This window comes from Ailuropoda melanoleuca, chromosome 20 (assembly GCF_002007445.2).
Source record: "Ailuropoda melanoleuca isolate Jingjing chromosome 20, ASM200744v2, whole genome shotgun sequence".
Taxonomy (NCBI): domain Eukaryota; kingdom Metazoa; phylum Chordata; class Mammalia; order Carnivora; family Ursidae; genus Ailuropoda; species Ailuropoda melanoleuca.
The window spans coordinates 8,255,446-8,278,532 of record NC_048237.1 but is presented as its reverse complement, the minus strand read 5'-3'; the positions used below and the strand labels follow the sequence as shown (position 1 = coordinate 8,278,532).

The 23,087-nt window shown below is 36.4% G+C and overlaps 1 protein-coding gene across 6 annotated transcripts in view; it reads left to right on the top strand.

Moving 5' to 3' along the window:
- Positions 1-6: 6 nt before the first annotated feature.
- PRKD1 (protein kinase D1) overlaps positions 7-23,087 on the top strand; it is a 310,715-nt gene continuing 287,634 nt past the window's right edge. For all 6 annotated transcript variants that reach the window (XM_034648656.1, XM_034648654.1, XM_034648653.1 and 3 more), the window contains exon 1: positions 7-107. In XM_034648656.1, the coding sequence (XP_034504547.1) occupies positions 81-107 (27 nt within the window). In that variant the 5' untranslated portion in view covers positions 7-80. The remainder of the gene's footprint in view (positions 108-23,087) is intronic.

Sequence of the window (23,087 nt, the reverse complement as noted above, 5' to 3'; positions counted from 1 at the left end):
TGCAGATCGGCCTGAGCCGTGAGCCGGTGCTACTGCTGCAGGACTCGTCCGGGGACTACAGTCTGGCGCACGTCCGCGAGATGGCTTGCTCCATCGTCGACCAGAAGGTAAGGCGCCGTACAGGGGGCGCTGCCCGTCCGGTCGCCCCTCGCCGCGCCAACTTTCCGGCTTCGGGGGCTCGGCGGGGAGCCAGCCTCGCCGGCGCTCTGGAAGGGTCTGGCACTGGCCAGGGTTGGACGCCGGTATCTGAGGCACTGCATTCCATGTTGTCCGGCTCTCCCCTTGCCCCGTCTCTTGCATTCCCCATTTCTCTGCAGTCCGCATCCTCCTCACCCATTTCCATTCCTCTCGGGACATTTGCAGGTATGTTACTTGTCCCATTTCTCTTAGCGCCTCTCCCTGCTCTTAAGACTTCCCGGCTCCCCCCTCTCTTCCCTCTGGACCCTGGACCGGCACGTTCCTGGCGCCAGATTCCTCCTTCCCGTACCAGAGTTCCCCCCGCCTCCCCTCCCGGGACACGCTCAACACGATTTCAGCACCACTCCCTTCCTCTTCAGGCCCCTCTCCCAGTTCAGACTGATGCTGAGGAGTTGCTGGAATGATCTAGAGATGAGGAATTTCTCACCTGTCAAATAAGCTTTTAAGAGGGGATGATTGACTCAGCCAGCTGTGAAAACAACTGACCAGATCACAACCACTCACCTCCTGGTAGTTTTTTAGTCCTACCTTTGTGTGAACGTGAAAGCAAAATTTTCAGCCCTGAGGTACTGATAGTGGGGCATTGAAGCGGAGGCACCGACATATAAAAGGTGGGGGCACTCCCAGGAGCATCCCAAGGCTGGCTGTCCCCTTAAGTTTGAGGCTGTGGGACTGTGGACAGCAGTCACAAAAGGCAGGTTGGAAAAAGGGCCCTTATCCTGGGCCACGCCACCCAGGGAGGAGACGCAGCCTGCCCACCACTGTTTCTAGTGCAATTCTGAATTTCAGGTTGTTTCTGAAGCCATCCGGAGTGATGTTGCATGGCAAGCGGTGATAAGAGTGTGAAGGAAAGGGGGCCATGGCGCCAGTCTTCTCAGTATAAACAGGCAGGGTTTAGGGGGTGGGGACAGAAGTCTCTAAAGGTGCTGAATTTCAACCCTGGAGGACTGGCTAGTACTTGCCTTATAAAGGTCACTTGAATAATCATGAATGTTTTCTTTGAAGTGTTTGGAACAGAGTTTGCTAAATTCGAGTGTTGTTAATTGTGGCATCAAGCACAGGGATGTTAGAAAAAGCCCCAGGGAAAAATCAGTAATCTAGAAAGTTCGTGAAAGTTCTGGAGGCTAGACTAAGGCAACAATGAGTGTCAAGAATTTTTGGTTATTGAATGTAGTGACGTTTTATATTGCATATGACTCAATCTTTTTCAACTTCCATGTAAATGACAAATTCTGTCTAATTCTAGTACAAGTCCTGTTGTGTGCCTCCTCAACATTATGGGATATTTGTTGCATGTGAAAAGGAGCACTCTTTCAGGCACTGAAAGCCTTCCCTTAGTGGAAGTTGTAGTCTACAACATCTCCATTAGGGTGCAAACCAGTTGATTTAAGAGCATTAAACATAAGCTCTTAACATATAAACATAAACATGAGATGAGCATAAAAGCAGTGTATAATGAAATTTCTCAAAAAGCTAATGCGATTGTATAGAATTTTAATTTACCTAAATTTAAAACAAGTGATAGAGTCACAGGGAATATTCAGATTGAATCAGATTAATATGTTAGGCTGTTTTTGATCAGCTTTAACACACACACACACACAAACACACACCTCTTGATGGAGTTTAGGATGGAGAGAAACATTAATGGTTCAAGAGGTTTGGGGATTGGGATTTTGAATGGAGAGTGGATTCCAGTTGTCTCAATAGCTACCAAGAGGGATGGAGGGAACGATTTGAGTAGGAAGAGAAGCCTCAAGCGCCTATGGATTGCAGCGGGCCTGAGGGTGGTGACTAGGGTATTTAGAGAAAGTACAACTGTGAAAAGGCCTTGAAATTAAAATGAGCTCAAATTATTAGAAGCCTCAGTAATCTTCCGCATAGAGATACCAAACCAAGGACATCTGAAAGATGGATTTGCTGTGTGGAAGATGTTTGAGAATGCCAAAAATGTTATGGTAGAAAGAAAACTGGAGTTCAGTCATGAGCTACTTGCGACCTGAGCCAACACTCTGGGGAAAGACCTGGAAAGGTACGGGAAAGGGAAAAACATCATCTTTGGTGGCTCATTTATAAGGCAAACCTCTTTGGTATTTACTCTTGTAGTTCTCTTTCTGAAAGAAGAGTTTGAGAAGTTTAATGGCTTGGGATAGCCAAAGTAAAGAACTCCCTTGTACTTTTTTTTTTTTTTAAAGGTTATGGCAAAGAGTTCGATTTAGAGATGTGTATTTGAGGGTTACTTATATACAAAATATTGTAAATAAATATTTACTGGATGGTGGGTCTGGACAGAAAAATTCCCATCTATCTGTCCTCTGTCATCTGTCTTGAGATACATTAGCACCCGAGGCAGAAACAAGTTTAAGAGGGCTGAATACCCATCACAGGATAGCAGGGATCTCTCTGCTTTGTGACAATGGAAGTGGCAGACAGGGTCAGTGCTGAATTAAGGAAATGGGAGGAGATCCTTTGTCCCTTATTTCAGGTTGTCTTAAGTACTGGCTGAAGAGATCAACCATGATGAAGGATGGCAGGAGGGAAAGAGACAGAGGGAGGGAGGGAAATGAATGTTTTAGGTGAGAACTGAGAGTTTGAAATCATTTACAATTTGTAATATAGACATGGAGTAATGTTGAGCTTATAGCAGAAGGTTCTCCTGATTTTCTGAGCCTTCTACGTTAATTGTTTCATTAACTTTTTGAAAAGGGGTTTCATAGGATTTGAGAGTTCCCCAAGTACTCATACTAAAAGAGATCAGATTAGCTTACATCTTTGGAAGTGTTAACTGACAATTCAATTTATTTCAGCAACATTCATGGGGCATTTTTTGTGGGGTGTACAACTGAGGTGTATAGGGCGGAATAAGAGAGATCCTGTCTCAGAAACTCATCTTCAAGTCATTACTGTTGCTATTTAGAATTTAGTGTATAGTTTTTCTTTGATTACATAGGTTTGGAAAGTGGCAGACATTTGACTGTACTTGAAAAATTTTAATGGTAATTCAGCAGTTTAAGATAAATGTACCCCAAGTATGTACTGAATTAAATAGCTAAAGAATTATTTTTTTATCTTTTAGTTTAGGTCAAAAATCTAGTCTGGCTCTTCTATATGTAAGCATGTTTAAATATGCAAGATGTTATTCCTTCTTTTTTGGAAGTATTAATGTAAGGTTTTACTTATGTTTATTTCTTTACTTTGCAAGCATGTAACCTTGAAGACTGGTTACATATAAAAACATGTATTCTGTTAGTGTACATGATTATTGTTTTCTGGAAGGTAAAAAAATAACAGTAACTGATTTCCCTCTGAAACACTGTTACTTTTTACTATCAAAGGAACCTTGAATATATAGACTAAGAAGGAATTGTTTTGAGGCAAGGAACAGTATTCCAAAGGAAGAATTAGTTTGGTTTCCTGGTACATCATCCATCTGTCTATCTACAAGTGCGGGCGCGCGCACACACACACACACACACACACTTTTTTTTAAACAAGCAGTATTAATTTAGGGATGTGAGATGCAATTAATATGACTATCTGTCCATTCATTTTGGTTGTTATCATATTAGAAAGATGACTCATATTTCCCTTTTGAATTTACTAAAATGAAGTAATAACATCCGTAAGACTCTTGGCGTATAGTTTGGGTTTACACAGTCAGGTATCTGATCAGAGAAACTAAAGAGTGAGATTTTATAGAAGACAGCTCACTAAAGGAATAATAAAGGTTAGTTCCTTGGTTTGAGAGAAGCTTTGCTGTGTTTGTAATTGTTTCATTTTCTTAATTGTAAATTGTTCTCTTAACAGTTGTGTCATTTTTGCCTTTATTGTAATTTTAGCTACTCTACTTCTGCAGATTAAGGTGGAAGTAATTAACTACTTGATCAGCCCAACATATGAGGAACAACAAAATCCTTTTAAGCTAATGATGGTGTTTGGGTTTTAAGTGTATACTTTTTATTCAGATTTTTTATTTGTCATTATTGTATGTCAGTTGATTTCTGATTTAATGATGAAGTATAGAAGTTGTCATTTCATTAAGTGATTCTTAATGTAATTCAATACTGTATCTTTAAAATTATAATTTCAAGCTTAGTAGTATAATAGGAATATATTTTGATATATATGTAATGCTCATGTACTATATATATGCAATATTTACATATATATGTAGTACTTTATTATCTAAGTATATTAAGTGTGTTTGAAACATTTTTAAAAGCCTACTTTATCATGTATGGCCTCCAGATGCTTAAGTATTGTTTTATATGTTGTATTGTAGCCTGCAAACAATGGGGCCTCATTATATAGCTCATAATCCAAAGAGAAACTTTGCTTTATATTTTCTATCAATGTGCAGAGCTGAAAACCTTTTCTTTCTTTCTTTTCTTTTTTTTTTTTTTAAGATTTTATTTATTTATTTGACACACAGAGAGACAGCAAGAGAGGGAACACAAGCAGGGGTAGTGGGAGAGGGAGAAGCAGGCTTCCTGCTGAGCAGGGAGCCAGATGCAGGGCTCAATCCCAGGGACCCTGGGATCATGACCTGAGCCAAAGGCAGACGCTTAATGACTGAGCCACCCAGGCACCCCAGAAAACCTTTTCTTATGGGTGTATGCTATTTAACAGTTTTCACAAGAAGAACATTCCTTTTTTATTTCTTTTTTTTTAAAAAATGTATTTAAGTACTCTCTATGCCCAATGGGGGGTTCAAACTCACAACCCTGAGATCAAGAGTCATATGTTTTTCTGACTGAGCCAGCCAGGCACCCCACAAGGAGAATTCTCTATTTTATTTTATATCCCTCTATTTTATATTTATTTTATATTCTATTTTATATTCTAGAAAATATTCTAGGGAATATTCTAAGAATTGGATGATTGGCTGTTTTGACAAATATATAAATTAATTTGGGCCTTTAGATCCAGGATTGAGAATTTGAAAGGATTTTCTGTGAAATCTATAATGTGCGTGTATGTGGGAGTGGGGGTTGGACGGTAGGTGTGGGGCTGGAAAATTATTAGTAAAGTTTGTAAATTTGCCCCATACTTGATAACTGTGTTGCTTCATATCAGCAGACTCCTATCACAGCTCTTAAGGGCTATTTAAAACTTTATTTAGCATTTATTATTACTCTTTTTTTTGTATGTGAGGTGATTATATATAGGTCTTTACCAGTTTATGCATGAGTGAATTTAATGACCTTACTGGACAGTACAAACACATTTGTAAGCCTATGAATGTATGGTTGTGACTTATCTAAGATTACTTTGAACATTAAAGATAATATATATAAAGGATTAAATATAGTGCCTGGCAAATAGGTGTATAATAAATAGGATTATTGATAGTCCAAGGCTTTACAAACTAACATACTGTCTTGTTAGCAAAAGAAATGTGTACTTTATTATTTTATTCTTATATCAACATATGAATAAAATTGTAGTATTAAAAAGCAGTATGACTGTAAGGCCTAGATAACATGTTTTCTCTGCTCCCTATAATAGGGCAAATCTTAGGAGTAGTTATTTGAAACTGCTTCTCAAATTTCAACTTCTCAGAATTCCTCAAGGAGTAATTTGATTATTGCTAAATGCAAAACACACATGCTGATAAAAGTACAGCACATCTTTATTGCTTTTTATTATTTTTGACAAGAAGTTGATTTAATTCTTTTTCAGTTGCAAGTAGAATTTCAGTGATACTTCATTTGATAAAAAAGGAAACTAAAATAGGTAAGGGTACAATATTTGGCAACATAATGATTCTCAAATCTGGTCCTGAAGACCGAAATCAAAAGTTCCTTTGCAAATCCACCCTTGATACGAGGAGGAACGCATTTGGAAATGACTTTGAGAGATCATATTTTGCTGTTATACTAGCATCTAGGGGTTGTTTGCTAAGTTGTTACATCTGATGAATAGCTCATATAACATAGTTGTTTGCACACACGCCAAAGTGTGATATTGGGATGAGAGGCCATTTTACTGGGAAACAACTGAGTTATCAGTTTCGTTGAGCCTATCACAAGTCTTTTTCACATCTTTTCATTAATTACCACTTACCTCTTATTGAAGTCCATGCCCCATTAAAAAACCTTTAAACAACCACAATCAGCAAGTATCCATCTTTTAGAGTAGAAGAGATAATTACATGAAACGTGTGTATGTGATTTAGACTGGAATCACCGAATAAGCCCTCAAGCTCTACCAAGAAATGAGTATGCTCAAGATAGCAGGACTGGACCCAGATTAGATTAGAGGTAGATAAAATGCAGTTCATAGGAGTTGATCATAACATGAGAGTTGTTTTATTTTTTTATTTGTTTGCTTCGCTTTTCTGAGTTGGACATAACTAATATTTTTGACCTTTGACCTTCTAGAGTCACCTTGATTCATCTGAAAGATCTAAGCCCAAATGTGGCAATAGAGGTTAAAAAAGGGGGGAGGGGATGTTTTTAAAGGTTGTGATTGACTTTTAATTTCCTCAGCATCATTCTAGAGAGGCTTTGAAAAAGAGATTTCAGTTTCTTAAAGCTTTTCTTAATGTTGGAATATGTTAGAACACAAAAGAACAAGAAAAAAGTGCATCAATTTTTCTGTATTGATAGAAATTAGATATGGAGAAAACGGTTATTTTGCTCACATGTATTCAAAATTTTTTTCCATTAACAAGAATATGTGAAGTTTCCTCCAGGAATTTCTTTGATACTGTCAACCAAGTATTTTTGTACCACTAAAAACCAGTAATGACAGCACCACTTGAAGCTGCTTGGCAGCCAAGAAACCCACATTTTGCCGTCTCTTACTCTGTCTTTCTAGTCTCACACAGAAAAGAGATAAATAAACGAAGCTTTTGATTACCTGACCACTATAGCCATTATGGAATATCACATATTTTAGATAGTCAGAAAGGTAAGAATTGGTATAAAAACACCACATATTAAGACACAATTTTGCCTGTCAAAATTTATAGTTTTCTGTGTAGAAGTTTCTTCCAAAGTTGCAAAAAGGTTTTATTTGGCTAAAACTAGACAGTTGATACAGCAGCTTAGCAATGTTGGCAAATACGAAGATTAGATTTTTAAATATGCAATCATGTAGGAATTTTGTTCAACTTATTTTAGTAAAAGGGGGAAAAATATGTACCCTTCACTGGTTCATTGGCTTTTTTTCTGACTAAGTCACTGATTGATGAGGAATTTGTTGAATTTATTGCTTGTTTTCAGGCATAATTTCAAAAATTTCTGATTTCTACTCCCCTAATTGTCAGCAGACACTTTTTCACATATGTATCATCAAATAAATGAAAAATATGAGTGTGACAATGAAAATATTGAGCAAAAGATAATGATACACCTAATAAATGGTATTATTGATAATCTGAGGTCTGTAGAATAGTACCTTGTCATATTAACAAAAGAGACATAGTTTTTATTAGCAGGAAACTTTTCTAACTTATTTTGGTAAAAAAAATTGTATGTACCTTTTGTTTGTTCAGATTGTTGGAGAAATGCCAATCCTTTGAGCAGTTGAAGCTTTCGCTTGAGTATAGAAATTTTATTACAAAAATAATACACTTATGATCCAATTAAAAGAGTGTTAAATATGTGAAATAAAGATCTGAGTCTCTTTCCTTTTTCATAAACAATGAGATAAAAAAGAATCTGAATATAATCAAAACCTGATTTGATAAGATATGTCATAGACAAAAACATATTTGCACATCAAATAAGACAACAATTTATTCAAATGTGAAATCCATATACCATTAAACCAGTTTGCTTTTTGTCTATTTTTCATAAATGTTTAAAGTGGACTTTAGGGGCGCTTGGGTGGCACAGCGGTTGACCGTCTGCCTTTGGCTCAGGGCTTGATCCTGGCGTTGTGGGATCGAGCCCCACATCAGGCTCCTCCACTATGAGCCTGCTTCTTCCTCTCCCACTCCCCCTGATTGTGTTCCCTCTCTCGCTGGCTGTCTCTATCTCTGTCGAATAAATGAATAAAATCTTTAAAAAAAAAATAAAGTGGACTTTAAACATTTTTTGCTGGAAATTTATTCAGCTTGATTTATGTTGATGTAAATTTCAGATTTTCTTAAGAAGCAAAATATTTGCCATGAATCATTAGTAAAGATTAAACCAATAAAGTGTTAATAAAGATTTGTAAACTGTCAGTGTTGAAAATACCAAAAAATCAAACCTTTTCCTAGGTTGTCTAAATAAGTCATACCAATGTTATAATAACTAGTGGATAATTATGGAACCATCACTAGCTTTTGAAGGAATAACTATGGCCAGAGTAGAGACACCAGGGATTCAATTCTAGTTCAGGTGCTTGAATTAAGTTCCAGAGAACTTAATTGATTGAATTAGGCCAGGGCAAATATTTATTAATGGCACTGTATCTCAACCTTTTTATCAATTAAACATGAACATTCTTTTCCCCCATTTTTTTTAACTCCTTAGGTTTTGAGAAATGGTGGTAGGTCATGGTCTGGCAGGGCGTCTTAGGTGGGACCAGGAGTTCTTGTAATACCTCACACTGGCTCCGTCCTTCTCCTAGTGCTGGGATATCGTGGCCAACCTTCAGGGAGGGACATACATAAGGGCTCCAGGGCATCTGGTATAGAGAATAGGAAGAATTGGAAGACACTTAAGGGTGATTTCTTTATCAAAGAAAATAGATTATTAGGGTGGGACAGGAGAATATTTCTCATTTTACAGAAAAGTCAAGTCTCCTGGCCATGAGGAACCATCTGTATAGTCTTTGCACTCAGTGTCTTTGAAAGGTTTGATGTGCATCCTGTGTATGGAAAGCTGCAACTAAGAGCATAGGTGACTTGCAAAGTTGTAATTATTTAGGAATTGGTTAGTCCAGTTAGACCCTCAGAACAGGAACAGTAGGGCTCAAGGCCCCTTGGCCAAAAGCAATGGCCTAGGGCCAACAGTTGTAGGTTTTGCTCTTGTGAAAAGCTGGAAAGAGTCGGGGAAATGGTGGGGTTGGAGGGGTGGCAGTTAAGTTTTGGTATTGGCTTTGGATCAGTGGTGATGAATAGACCTGAGCAGGTAGGTGAGGCTTCTGGGATTATGGGACTAGTGGCACCAGAGGGCGGAAGAGAACAGTGACAGTGAAGCTCTGGCCTCCTGTGGCTTGAGTTAGCGGGAGTGGCCCCACCACATAACTCATGGATAGCCCTGGGAAGAGGTTTGGAGGTGGTTTTTACAAGCTGAGTAGTTCTCCTTGGAAGTTTTCACAGTGTCACAGATGAGAGGTTCAAGGAGCAACTCGAGGATGACTTGATGGGAGAGTTTTAGGAAGAGCTTGTCCCAGGAGCATTGGGTCATGCTCTGTAAGGTTCTAGGCCTCACGGTGACAATGGCCGGGAGAGGGACACCTCCAGGAACAAAACCTTCCTGGCGTGTACTCTGTGTGCCTGCCTTATCTTGGCTTCTTTTCATTTGTCATCTCTGATTTTCACGGTAGCCCTTTGTGATAGACTTTTTCTCTCCACTTTTAAGGATAAGGAAACTGAGGGAGGTTAAATTGTTTATCCCAAATCACATAGCTACTAAGTAGAAAGCAAACCCCCCAGTATCTGATTCACTTCACTATAGCTATTCCTAAGAACAGAGGGGGCTGGGCTGGCCATAGATCTGAACAGAGAGTTTGGAATTATCAGAGTATGGGAGAGGGGGAAATATTAGATTTCCTATTGTGTTGGCTGAAATTAAAGGCACTTCAGCTTTGACAGTATATTATTTATGTGTGTGTTTAAATGATTCTTTAGTCTAGAAGGCTTCCCTCATCTGGAATTCACATCCCACTTTATGTAGTCAGCTAAATGTATAGTCACTCTGGTGGCCACCACGACAGTGCTTCTCTTATCGGTGGCAAGATACCCCCCCACTCAAGTACTGATAATTAATGTAACGAACATTGAAGATGGACTCTCACTGGGACTGTTAGGGCCATTACTGATAGCTGATTGCCCAAGTATTTTAGAGCCATACCTCACCCTTGAGTTAATATGCCTTTTTTTTTTTTTTTTAAGTGGATAGCAGAATTTGGTTTGGAATTTGCTTTTATTATACTCCAATAAGAAGATGTGGGGATAGCCTTCCTTACCCCTCTTTAGAGTTCCAGACACACTGTTGTTTTTCCTAAGAAGTTAATTAACTTGTGTGATTAAATTGGCCTCCCTTGGTTCACAACACTTCTTTCCAGGGAGATACGGACACAGAGGTGTCTTGGAAGAAAGGATTATGGTAAGACCAAGTATTGATCAGTGTGGCTCAAGACTAGTGGATATAAAGAATCTTAGCTACCAGTGTAAATCAGTTAATCATTTCTTCTTGAATAGTTCATTGATTCTCAGGAGATTCTGAGAAAATAACTTTAGGTCCTTAAGAAAAGTGCCTTTCAGTGGTTGCTTATCATTTGAGAGGTATTTGGATTGCCCATATGCTAAGGATCATGCTTTGCAGATATATTTTCTCTTTTCATAAATTTTATGTCTTTGTTTGCTTATTTTGGTCGGTTATGAATGAACACGCCCTAAGGTAAACTTACTCCCACTTGTGCATGATTAATCACAGGCCATATGGAGGTCTTCTTTCTACTTAAGTACTTCTGGATATTCCAAATTGTGACTTGCCTTGTATTCCTTTGCACTGCTTGTGTACAGAGCTAAGGCCAGTACTTCCCTTGCAGACTAATTGTACTTTCTTTAGGCTTTACAAAAATGTAGCTTTATATATAGATAGACGCGATATAATCTGAAGTATATCAGCAATTCAATTAAATCCTAAGGGTTCCTGCCCTGCGTGACTACTGGGAAGCATATAGTAGTTATTTGTTCCTAATAGATGAGAAGAGTGCCTGAAATGTTGCCTCTTTTTGATAAATTCATATCTTTTGCAGCTTTAATACAATTCATGAGTTACATAGAGAATTCTCTTTTGATATGACTTCCTGGTAGTCTCTCGGCTGACAGAAAGGCAGCAGACCTCTCCAGCCACACTAGAAGTCTGCATTTGCTAGATACCTGTTAGTCAAATACTGTGCCTTGTAAGCCTTATCTTGAGACAATTCATCTTTAACTAGTAGGACACAGGGCATCAGTTGTTGTTTGAGAAATAGTTGGATGGGTCACTCATGCCTGGCTCTTCTCTACTAAATGACTAGTGTGGAGAAATAATTGATTAGCTTTAGAGTAGCTCCTGGACAGGAAGGCTCTATGCCCTTCCCTGTGACAGATGTTAATTTCATCTATTGATATGGAATGAGCTGTTGTCACCCTGGGATGTAGATCCTTAGAATAATTAAGTAAAGCCAATAGCTTGAATAGATCTTCAAAGAATAAAAGACGAGATCTTGCATGATCTTTGCTTTTTTATTCAGTTCTTTGGGAGTGGACTGGTAGAGTGCATCTGAGCTAATACACTATGTTAAATAGAAGGACTGTATACCCACTTGTCCAGAACCCTCAGTTTATGTCTGTTGTCCTAGAATGCCTTTTGAGTGTTTGTTCAACAATAAAAACTACAGAGTTTCAAGTTAAAAATAAACAACAAGCAGAAGCAGAAAGAAAAATCTTCCTTAGGGAAGACATTTTATTGTCTTTTGGCCAAAAATCCTTGTATATTTAAGGATAAAAGCAAAACTTACACCTAGAATTTATTTCATGGAAAGGGTCATCAGATTATTTATATAAATTGACCATGTCACTTTGAGTAACTTTTCTAAATGGAGTCTTATGCTAAAAACAAAAACAAACATAAACCTTACTTTGGTTAGAATATCATCCCCTGTGATCAAAAGTTTTTGTATAACTTAAAGATGAACAGACAAGGAACATTTAGAATTGGTTTCATTAACTAGTTAATTAGATCTCACTTTGAAGGTATCGAAAGTAGTTTTAAGTTCACTTTCTCCAGCCAGTGTAAATCAAGATACTTTGATAGGTTTGTACATGTTTATTGTGTCAAACAGCAAATAATTTTACTTATTTTGGTAGTTCATACTACCTTTATTATTTCAAATAGGTAAACAGGAAAGGCCTGCCTTGAAGCTTCAGCCCATGGCAATGATCACAAAGGCAAAATGCACTGACTTACATGCAGAAGGATAACATTATCACTAGTTTCAAGTTGTCCTTTATTATATTCTGTGTGCTGGAGAAAATAACATGGTTAGCCAAAAAGGAAAAAAAAAAAAAAAGAGAGAGAGAGAGAGAAATTTCACACAAATGCTCTTGATTCCTTACAAAACTTGTTTTCTATTTAGAAAACAGGCAAATAAAGCAGGTAAAATTTTGGAAATTGTAGTGTCCCACAATAACAACGTGTAGGCTGTAACTCATATTTTCTTGAGATGTTCAGAGGCATAGACTGAATGAAGCAAATACATGTTATACCTATCACTCTTCACTTGGTTTCTGTTGATAAATATGTTGTTGAAGTAATGTTAAGAATTATAGGTCCAGAAATTATAATGTTGCAGGTTCTGACTCCTGAAGAATAATGCAAGTCAGTGGGTCTAAAGCCACTTGAAAAGGAACTTGATTTTGTATAATCTTTTCTGTTTAGATTTCCCCACATGAAAAATTATAACTTTTATACTTCAATTACTTAATTATTTTTCTTTTATTTTGAAAATTACAAAATTACCATGTGTGATAGACTGAATAATGACCCTCAAAGATGTCCACATTCTAATCCCTAGAATTTGTGAATGTTAAGGCAAAAGGGACTTTGCAGATGTGATTAAGTTAAGGATTTTGAGACAGGGAAATTATCCTGGATTACCTGGGTGAGCCCAACCCCATCACATGAGGGCCTTAAAAGTGGTGAATCTTCCAGGTTAGGTCAGACAGATGAGACTGAGAAGCAGGAGGGATTCTAACCATGAGAAGGACTCTATCCCCTGTTGCTGACTTTGAAGATGGAGGAAATGGACAAGAGCCAAGGAATGCTGGGGTCCAAATATGAGGGAAGCAGGGGGGAGTTAGAGGATAGTAGTGATAGGAGATGTGACAACAGAAACAGAAGGTTGGAGTGATGCAAGGAAGGGATCAGGAGGGAAGTAATACAGTCAAAGCTGAGAGCTCAGAGCTCAAAAAGGCAAGAAAAGTGATCTTCCTCCAGAACCTCAGAAGGAACCGTGCCTTGACTTTAGCCCAGAGAAACTAATTTTGGACTTCTGATCTCCAGAACTGGAAGAGAGTAAATTTATGCTTTTAAAAGCTGCTAGGTTTGTGGTCGTTTGTTATAGCAGTAGCTGGAAATTTAGTATGCCACATTCATTGGAGAAAACGTGAGAAATTCACATAAGCCCCCAAATGGATCATACTACCCAGGTTAAAAATATTTTAGTAAATATCAGATTTTTTTTTCTGCAAGTGAATATACTCATCATCACTTCTATGTGGTTTTTTTTTACTCTTTTCTTTTATTACTATGTTTTTTTCTAGTTTATTTTTCCCCCAACTTCATTGAAATATAATTAACACATAACATTGTGTAAGTTTGAGGTATACAATATGATAATTTGATTCTTGTATATATTGCAAAATGATTACCACAATAAGATTACTTAACATATCCATCACCTCACATAATTGCAATTTTTTTTAAATAATGAGAACATTTAAGATTTTTTGTAGCAACTTTCAAGGATATAGTACATGATTGTTAACTCTAATTACCATGTTTTACATTGCATTCCCAGAGCTTATTCATCTTCTAACTGGAAGTTTGTGCCTTTTGACCAACATCTCTCCATTTCAAACTACCCCACAGCTCTTGGCAACTACCACTCTATTCTCTGTTTCTATTAAGTTCAGCTTTTTTGGATTCCACCTATGAGTGAAATCGTACAGTACTTGTCTTCCTCTGACTTATTTCACGTAGCGTAATGCTCTCAAGAACCGTCCGTGTTGTTGCAAGTGGTAGGATTTCCTTCTTTTTTATGGCTGAAAAATATTCCTCTGTGTGTATGTGCATATATGCATGTGTATCTATCCCATTTTCTTTATTCATTTTTCCACTGATGGACACTTAGGTTGTTTCCATGTCTTGGCTATTATGAATAATGCTGCAAAGAACTTGGGAGTGCAGGTATCTCTTTGAGATTGTTATTTCATTTTCTTGGATGTCTCTCCCTAATCAATCTTTGTAGAGATAGGAGAAAAGAGAAAGTGGCCAAACTCACACTTTTTACTCCATATGTATTGTAACTATCACAACCACATGGTTTTATTTTTCTTTTAGTTAATTAATTTTTGAGGTAAAATTAGTATGTAACATTATATTAGTTTCAGGTGTACAACATAATAATTAGATATTATCATTCATTACAAAGTGATCACCACAGTAAGTCTAGGTACCACTTGTCACCGTACAATTGACCCTTTTTACCCATTTTATTCACCCTCCAATCCCTTCTCCTGTGATAATCTCCCACATCTGTTCTCTGTATTGATAAGTTTTGTTTGGTTGGTTGGTTGTTTGGATGCCACATGTAAGTGAAATCATATGGTATTGGTCTTTCTGACTTATTTCGCTTAGCTAAATACCCTCAAGGTCCATGCGTGTTGTTGCAAATGGCAAGATTTCCTTCTTTTTTGGCTGAGTAATAGTCCATTTTGTATACATTCCACATCTTTATCCATTCATCCATCCATGGACACTTAGGTTGTTTCCATATCTTGGCATTATGATACTATATCTTTATATGTCAGTTTTTAAATATAAAATGTTCATTGCCTTTTCGGGTAATTTTTATATGAAAGAAAGGCTTTTCAGATATTTATTTTGACTTTAGAATTTAATGTTCAAGTTGTTAAAGTTATAGGTTAAGATATTCTTCTTTATTTTTCTAGTGCAGCATACACTTTTTTTTAAAGTCTAGCAGATTTTAACAGTTACACTTAAGAATCTTTGAAGAATTCTTAGTATCCTTTACAAACCCAATTATTTAGATACTTTTGAACATTTTCAATTGAATTGGTAAATTTAATATATTTGATTTTCTTTAAATATTGCAGTCAGCTGCTTGGTAAAGCTTTATATGTCTTTAATTCTTATACATCGAGTAAATGAAACTCATAAATATGCAAATATGATAACGTTTAAGTTCCTAAAAGTTCCAATGTTATACATATAAGCCAAAATTAATTGCTTAATTATATGTATATAATATGCACAAAAATATTGTTATTATAGTTTTGATTCTCAAACTTTTCTATATTTAATTTCAGATACTCCCATGTTTAAAAGATGTTTTTCACTTGTGAAATAATTATTTGATCCCACACAATTTGCGGAGTTCCCTTCTTATATAAATTTTGCCATTATCTCCCTGGCTTTATTAAGGTTGCATAAACCCCAATGCTTTTTGCTGGGACAGAGATTGGATTTTTGTGGGCAATGTAGATCAGTTCTACAGAACTCTATTTCTGTCAGTGATTCTATAACTTCAAGAAAGGGAGGGAGGGTAATCATGTATCTTATATCCCTTGACTCAATTATATTTATAATATATTCAATATATTACTTCTGTGTGCTAAAAAGTCTCACATTCCTACCCAGAATGATCATTTGATTGGATTTTGAATTTCTTTAGCACCTAAGATAGGTGAATCCCCTTTGTATCTACACTAAAGAACTTTGAACCTAATGGACCACTGCATTTTTATATTCTTCTTTCTCATAAGGCTACATAATTCTTACAGATATTAAATATGTGTAATTAACTGTTGGCAGACTCTCAGGGTTTTTCCTGACCATCTTCTAGTCACAACTCCTAAGATTGTTCTTTTAATTTAATATCTTCCTCTGTAAAATCAGAAAGAATGCTTAGGACACCACTTTTTTTTTTTTTTTTTTTTAAGATTTTATTTATTTGTTTATTTATTTAGAGAGTGTGTGCTGCGGCGGGGGCGGGGGCAGAGGGATAGGGAGAGAGAGAATCCCAAGCAGACTCCCTGATGAGTGTGGAGCCCAACCCTGAGATCATGACCTGAGCTGAGATCAGGAGTCAGATGCCTAACACTGAGCCACCAGGTGCCTCAGGACACTACTTTTTAATATTTGAATAGAACTGGTATATGGATTTATCACAATATGTTTCACTTGTTCCCTTAGTCCTGGATATTTAAGAGTCAGTTTTTGTGTTTTTGTTTTAAACATCTTTATGCATGTACTTTGGCAAATATTTTCCACTTACATATGTAATATTTTTGTGAACTTGTCTGTTAATGTTCCTAAGATTAATATTGTTTTTTAAATATTTTGATATTTTAATATTTTGATAATATTTGATATCATTAATATTTTAATCATTTTGATTAAGATTAATATTTAGATTATAGTTTTTATAGTGACTCCTTGCTTTTTTGAGTTGGAAAAGCAAATGCACAGGTTTTTGGGTTTTTTTTTTCCTCTGTATTTAAAGAGAAAAATGAGATGAAGCAAGCGACAAGGTGCAGAATAAACTGTTATATTTAATAACCAACACTTAAATCCATTATTGGGATGACTGAGTATGAAATATATCTAGCAAATTCACAATGAACAAATAATGAAATTTTAAAAAAATTAATTCCCATTTTCCTGCTTTTTGTTTTCTGTAAGCACTGGCCTGATAGTTTCTCTGTATAACCAAATTCATTTTCATCTTTTAAAAAGCAGTTTGGGAAATAGACGTTCCTATAAATATTCAAGAAAATTTCGTAGAATACTTTCTTAAAAGTAAAATTTCACTCTACTTTGTTCTTATTCAGTTCTTGATAGTGTTCTTTGAAACCTGAAATATAAAAAATGAATTTTTTTCAATATGTAACTGTGGATGTCCTCTTTGATATGTCTTTTTTTTACCCATAGCCCTTTCTTTTGTAAAAGAAGCCTTTTCATTGCTTATTAAATACTGTAGAGCTGTCTTTGTTCATTTAAAATATGTTTTGATTGAGAAGAATTTGATTTACACACAAAATTTCAGAACATCTTTATTAGGTAAAGCCAATAAATTTGAGTAAATCACCTAAGAGCGTAAACACCCTTTGGGCCATAATCTTTGACTGTTTTTTCCTAACCCCCCCCCCACTCTTATATCCCAGGTATTTAGAACAGTGCATGGCACTGAATGATGGGAAAGAATGATTTGTCCCATTGTTTACTGTTCAGTTCCCAGAAGCCGAGCTGTGTGGTCAGTCTCTATGCAGATTAAGTTTTTTGTTGTTGTTGTTGTTATATCTGGGCTATTTGCTTTCTAGGAAGTGCTGTTTCTACCTTTGATCCATAATTATTATTCAAATCAGTGTTTTTAAAAAGTGAATTAGAAGTGTTTTGGGACAAAAGAGGTATTTAGGGGAGAATGTTTGAGGCAACACACAAACACAAAGCCCGGGGATTTGAGTCTCTTCAGAGGAGTTGGTATTCTTCTCATCTAACTGGGCCAAGGATTTAAAGCCACTGAAAGCCTTCCTTCCTGAAAACATTTTATGATAGAGCCTGAATAAATATTTGTTGAATTGAATTGAGTCTTTGGAACAGGAGTCTTTTGTGGCTGTTCGTGGATACTTAGTTGAAATATTATGAAAGACACTTCAGTGTTTTACTTGTCAGACCTCAGCCTACTTTACCTGTAGATTTTAAGAACATAATTATGGAAATAATAAAAAGCCTCACATATGAAATATAGTGTTAGGAGAGGTGGTGGTGGAGAAGAACGGTGTCTTTGGGGGGAACATCAGGAAATGACAAACTCAACCAGTGTTACCTGGAAGTCCCTTTGCTGTTGTTTTGCTTCCCACAGGCTTGTGAAGTGAATTTGATAAATTCTGATGGGCTGACAGGGAACGTTCAGTAGAGTGGCCCCCAGTAGGAACTTTTTCATAATTAATAGTCTCTAGTTTGGCTGCTTTCGTGTGAGTCAGTAGGATTACAATTTAAAAACATTTACCTTTTCTTTGTTTCCTGCCAATTCTTAACCTTAGTTACTTTAATTTTTTACTTTTTATTTTTCAATTACTGTGTTTTATATTTCTTAAATCATGTTTCAGTTTTTTAAATGATTTAAAATTGTGCTTTTTAAAAATCATTTTATTCATACTTTCAATACTTCTTTATTGTATACTAGATGACAGGTGTTAAATTATGTTTATATCCTTCTATATGTGTATGTTTGTTTGTGTTTCTTATCTTATTTTCTGGGATTTTTTTTTAAAGTCTTTTCTTAATTCTTTTAATTTTTTCCTCTTGGTAATTCTAGCTCTTGACAACCCAGATTTACACCTCATATGTTTTAAATTTTCTGCCCTGCTGTTTTGGTTTTTTTTTTCCCTTCATAATTTACTTTCTCATACAGTTTTAAACCTCTTAGGACATTCTTAAATGTCTGATAGATCCTCATGAGTTGGTATTTTCCAGAGTCATAAACCCCGCTGTGTGGATATCATATTTGATTTTCTGAAACCCTACTGTTTTTTAACATAACATCCAGTCCTTGGGTGAAGAATCTGTCACTCCCAAGTACATAACCACTGTATTTCAGGCAATTGCATGCTGTAAGCCAGGAGTTATGTATAACCTCTAAGTCTCTCCTGGGGAGGGCTTCCTCTAGACCTTGGTGCTAAACCAGGGGAGGTGATACCGCCATGTCATTCATTCATTCATAGGAGGTGGAACAGTAGTAATTTTGTAGCCGCTTTTTTTTTTTTTACATTTTAAACTGTTCTGCTTTCTAGGCTACTTATTCCAAGGATGGTCCCCACCTTTCCTGTTAAGAGTTTACAAAGAACTAAGCAGCTGATGAGAACAGGAGTTATCTCAGCTTGCATTTGTACAGTGCAGTGTGTTTTCTCCACTGGCAAATAGCTGTTTAAAGTCATCAAGTGTACTTTTTATCCAGGCATTTTAAGAGTAGGCCTCTTGATTATATGAAACGAAACAAAACAAAAACCAAAAAAACCCCCCATCCCTCCTGTTTATTTTTCGATTATTGACGATAGCCCCCCCAAATTCCTTGGGGTACAAGGACAGGGAAGACTGGAGTCCCTAGAGGGAAACTTTGTCAAATTTTAGGAATTGGGCCAAATTACAACTCTTGCTGGTGTAGTGTGACCCTTCTGCCTTTCCCCACCAAGAGTTGTTCTCTGACTCCCGTGAACGTGTGCTCTGTGGTCTCTTGGGGGTCCATCTCACACAGTCGTTGTTGTCCACCTGAAAATCAGCTTTGGAAATGACATCACTCATCTGGCAGACCCAAAGTGCGATTAAACTGCCTTCCAAAAAAGCGACCATATGTTTGTTCTCCACATATTATTGATTGATTGACCTTTTGTCCAAACTGATTTCCAACTAAAAATCTAAGTGTGGGTATTTTAGGCCAATGATTTTATACTAGGCATAGTCAGGATTTAGATACTCTTTAGTGCCACCTCTTTAAATCAGGAATAATACCAAATTGCCTTCAGGTTTTATTAATTTTACTTTGGCCTTTGAATCTGTGAACAAGACCCAATTGTGAGCTAATCTACTTGAATCCAGCATATAGCCCTGATCATTTAAGCTCTATCAGAACCTGCCCTGTAAGGGACCACTGGCATAAACATCAGTAGGAATCAACTTCTGATAGGCTAGTTAAAATATTAATAGCAGTCATTATTATGATGGTGATTATCTTTAATGTAGCTAACATTTACCAGCCATTACTATACCAGTCTTTTAAAGGGCCTACCTAGACTAACGCATTTACCCAAGAGGTAGGTAACTACTTTTACCCTCATTTTACAGGATAGGAAATTGGGGCACAGAATGTCCAGGATTACGTAGGCAGTGACAGAGTTGGGATTTAAATTTAGGCATCTAAGCTCCGAAGTTTATGTACTTAACTACCAGACTATATGTATAGAATGTCTTAAATATTTCTGGATGGATTAACAAATCTGAAAAAAATTAGCCACTTTCCCTTTAGCTTGTTTCTTAATCATTTGATAATTCTTTTGAATGAGCTAGATGCCTGTTTTAGAGAACACAAAGAAACTATTCTTTTTAAAATTGATACATTTTATTATTTGGAATTACAAGGAGCCTAGCCTGGAGACTGACCCTGTTAATTAATTATTATTATTATTTTTTAAAGATTTTATTTTATTTATTCGACAGAGACAGCCAGCGAGATAGGGAACACAAGCAGGGGGAGTGNACTGGAGACTGACCCTGTTAATTAATTATTGCCATAAAGACAGGTACCTATAAAATTTTTATTATGTTGGTCAATGTTTCCAAGCTTATAATTGGTTTAAAAGAAGCATTCATATTATATATGTGTGTATATAATTGTATTTATAAGAAAANACTGTGCCACCCAGGCGCCCCATGTTAATTAATTATTGCCATAAAGACAGGTACCTATAAAATTTTTATTATGTTGGTCAATGTTTCCAAGCTTATAATTGGTTTAAAAGAAGCATTCATATTATATATGTGTGTATATAATTGTATTTATAAGAAAAAATATATAAAACATGTATTTGTAAAAACATATAATTGTATGTGAGATATATATGTATATTTTAAGTTTCTTGGTATCCTCATAAATAGTTTANTATAATTGGTTTAAAAGAAGCACTCATATTATATATGTGTGTATATAATTGTATTTATAAGAAAAAATATATAAAACATGTATTTGTAAAAACATATAATTGTATGTGAGATATATATGTATATTTTAAGTTTCTTGGTATCCTCATAAATAGTTTATCTTAAAGTGTACATTAAGACTAGTGCTGTACAATGTTAGACTTCCCTCGATACTTTATTAGATTTTCATTTTCACTTTTTAATTATGAACTCTTTATACCCATCACTCAGTAATTATCAAAAGATGGCAATCCTTTTTCATTAATAATTAATTTTTTTGTTTCCCAGTTGTTACCCCTTTAGCCTCTTCTCCCTGGATTGTTTTAAAGCTAAATATTATTTTATTATTTTTTTAAATTTTTTAAAAAGATTTTATTTATTTATTTGACAGAGATAGAGACAGCCAGCGAGAGAGGGAGCACAAGCAGGGGGAGTGGGAGAGNGTTGTTACCCCTTTAGCCTCTTCTCCCTGTATTGTTTTAAAGCTAAATATTATTTTATTATTTTTTTAAATTTTTTAAATTTTTAAAAAAGATTTTATTTATTTATTTGACAGAGATAGAGACAGCCAGCGAGAGAGGGAGCACAAGCAGGGGGAGTGGGAGAGGAAGAAGCAGGCTCCTAGCAGAGGAGCCTGATGCGGGGCTCGATCCCATAATGCCAGGATCACGTCCTGAGCCAAAGGCAGACGCCCAACGACTGAGCCACCCAGGCGCCCCTAAATATTAAGTTATTTTAATCCAATTCCTGGAGACTCTCCAGAATGAGTTTTGGAGAAAATCTGTTGGTCTGGTAGTATTCTCTCTGAGGTTGGATGCCTTGCATTTGTACATGCTTGGCTTTGAAGGGGTCTTTACGTTTTATTTTATTGTCAGGTAGGACATATGGTTCTCTGTTCAACTGGCAACAAAGAAAGACTATATTCCAGGCATTTTACTGTACTTGCTACTGAGTAGTATCTTATGTGAGAGATGGCTGTCAACAGAAATTGCTTGAAGGATCCATCCCTCCATCTAGTCTAGATCTTTTAAAGTACATTCCTAAATCAGGTTATTTTCAAAAGTTGTGTGTCAAAAGGCATTGCATTAGTGAAATGCAGAATTACTTTGTGGTAATGCCATTAATCCATTTCTAGGTTTGTAAGACAGGATGATTCTATGAAACTCAGGTCTGGGGTAAGGACCGATACATGTTCATTATACATGGTCAGTATTCTTTATGAGGAACGTGTAGAAAAATGTCCTGTTAAATTTTAATTCCAAGAATACTTGTCTCCCTTCTGAGCCATTCCTATGCTTTTAATCTCACTGATAGTGTGAAGTGTGAAATGAACATTTTTCCATCTTGTGTTGACTGTCCTAAAGGTCAGGGCCAAATTTGGGGCCCAAAAAGCAGGTATACAGGACATTATGGCATAGATTTTAAATGTTCCTACTTCCCCTTTATCCTCACCCGTGTTTGTCATTTTTGCTTTTTCAGTTAAGACAGAATATAAACAGGGGCGCCTGGGTGGCACCGCGGTTAAGCGTCTGCCTTCGGCTCAGGGCGTGATCCCGGCGTTGTGGGANTAGGACATTATGACATAGATTTTAAATATTCCTACTTCCCCTTTATCCTCACCCGTGTTTGTCTTTTTTGCTTTTTCAGTTAAGACAGAATATAAACAAATTAACAAAAGCCCTAATAGTGATTATCTGTGGCTTGGGATAAGACAGCTGATGTTATTTTCTTTTTATTTTTCTAAATTTCGTATAACATGCGTGATTATAANTATAAACAAATTAACAAAAGCCCTAATAGTGATTATCTCTGGCTTGGGATAAGACAGCTGATGTTATTTTCTTTTTATTTTTCTAAATTTCGTATAACATGCGTGATTATAAAAGTAATAAGGGAAAGATGTGAACACTTTTAAAAATTGAAACTAAATAATGAACCACTACTAAAAGAATTGTGTTGGAAAGCCAGGGTCATGTGAGATTTGAAGGGCTCTGTGGGTACAGTTTTTATTTTGTCATTTTGAATTAGACTTATTTGAATTTACCAAGTAAAGCTTTATGAATCAGAGCTGTATGCTAAGTACTTTCTGAACAGTATCTCATTCCATCCGTGGAGCATCCCCGTAGGAGAGAAATTTCCAATCCCTCCTCTGTGGGCCAATTAAAAAATGTAATGATCCAGTCTCAAAAAATATCTTTTAGGGGCGCCTGGGTGGCACAGCGGTTGAGCGTCTGCCTTCGG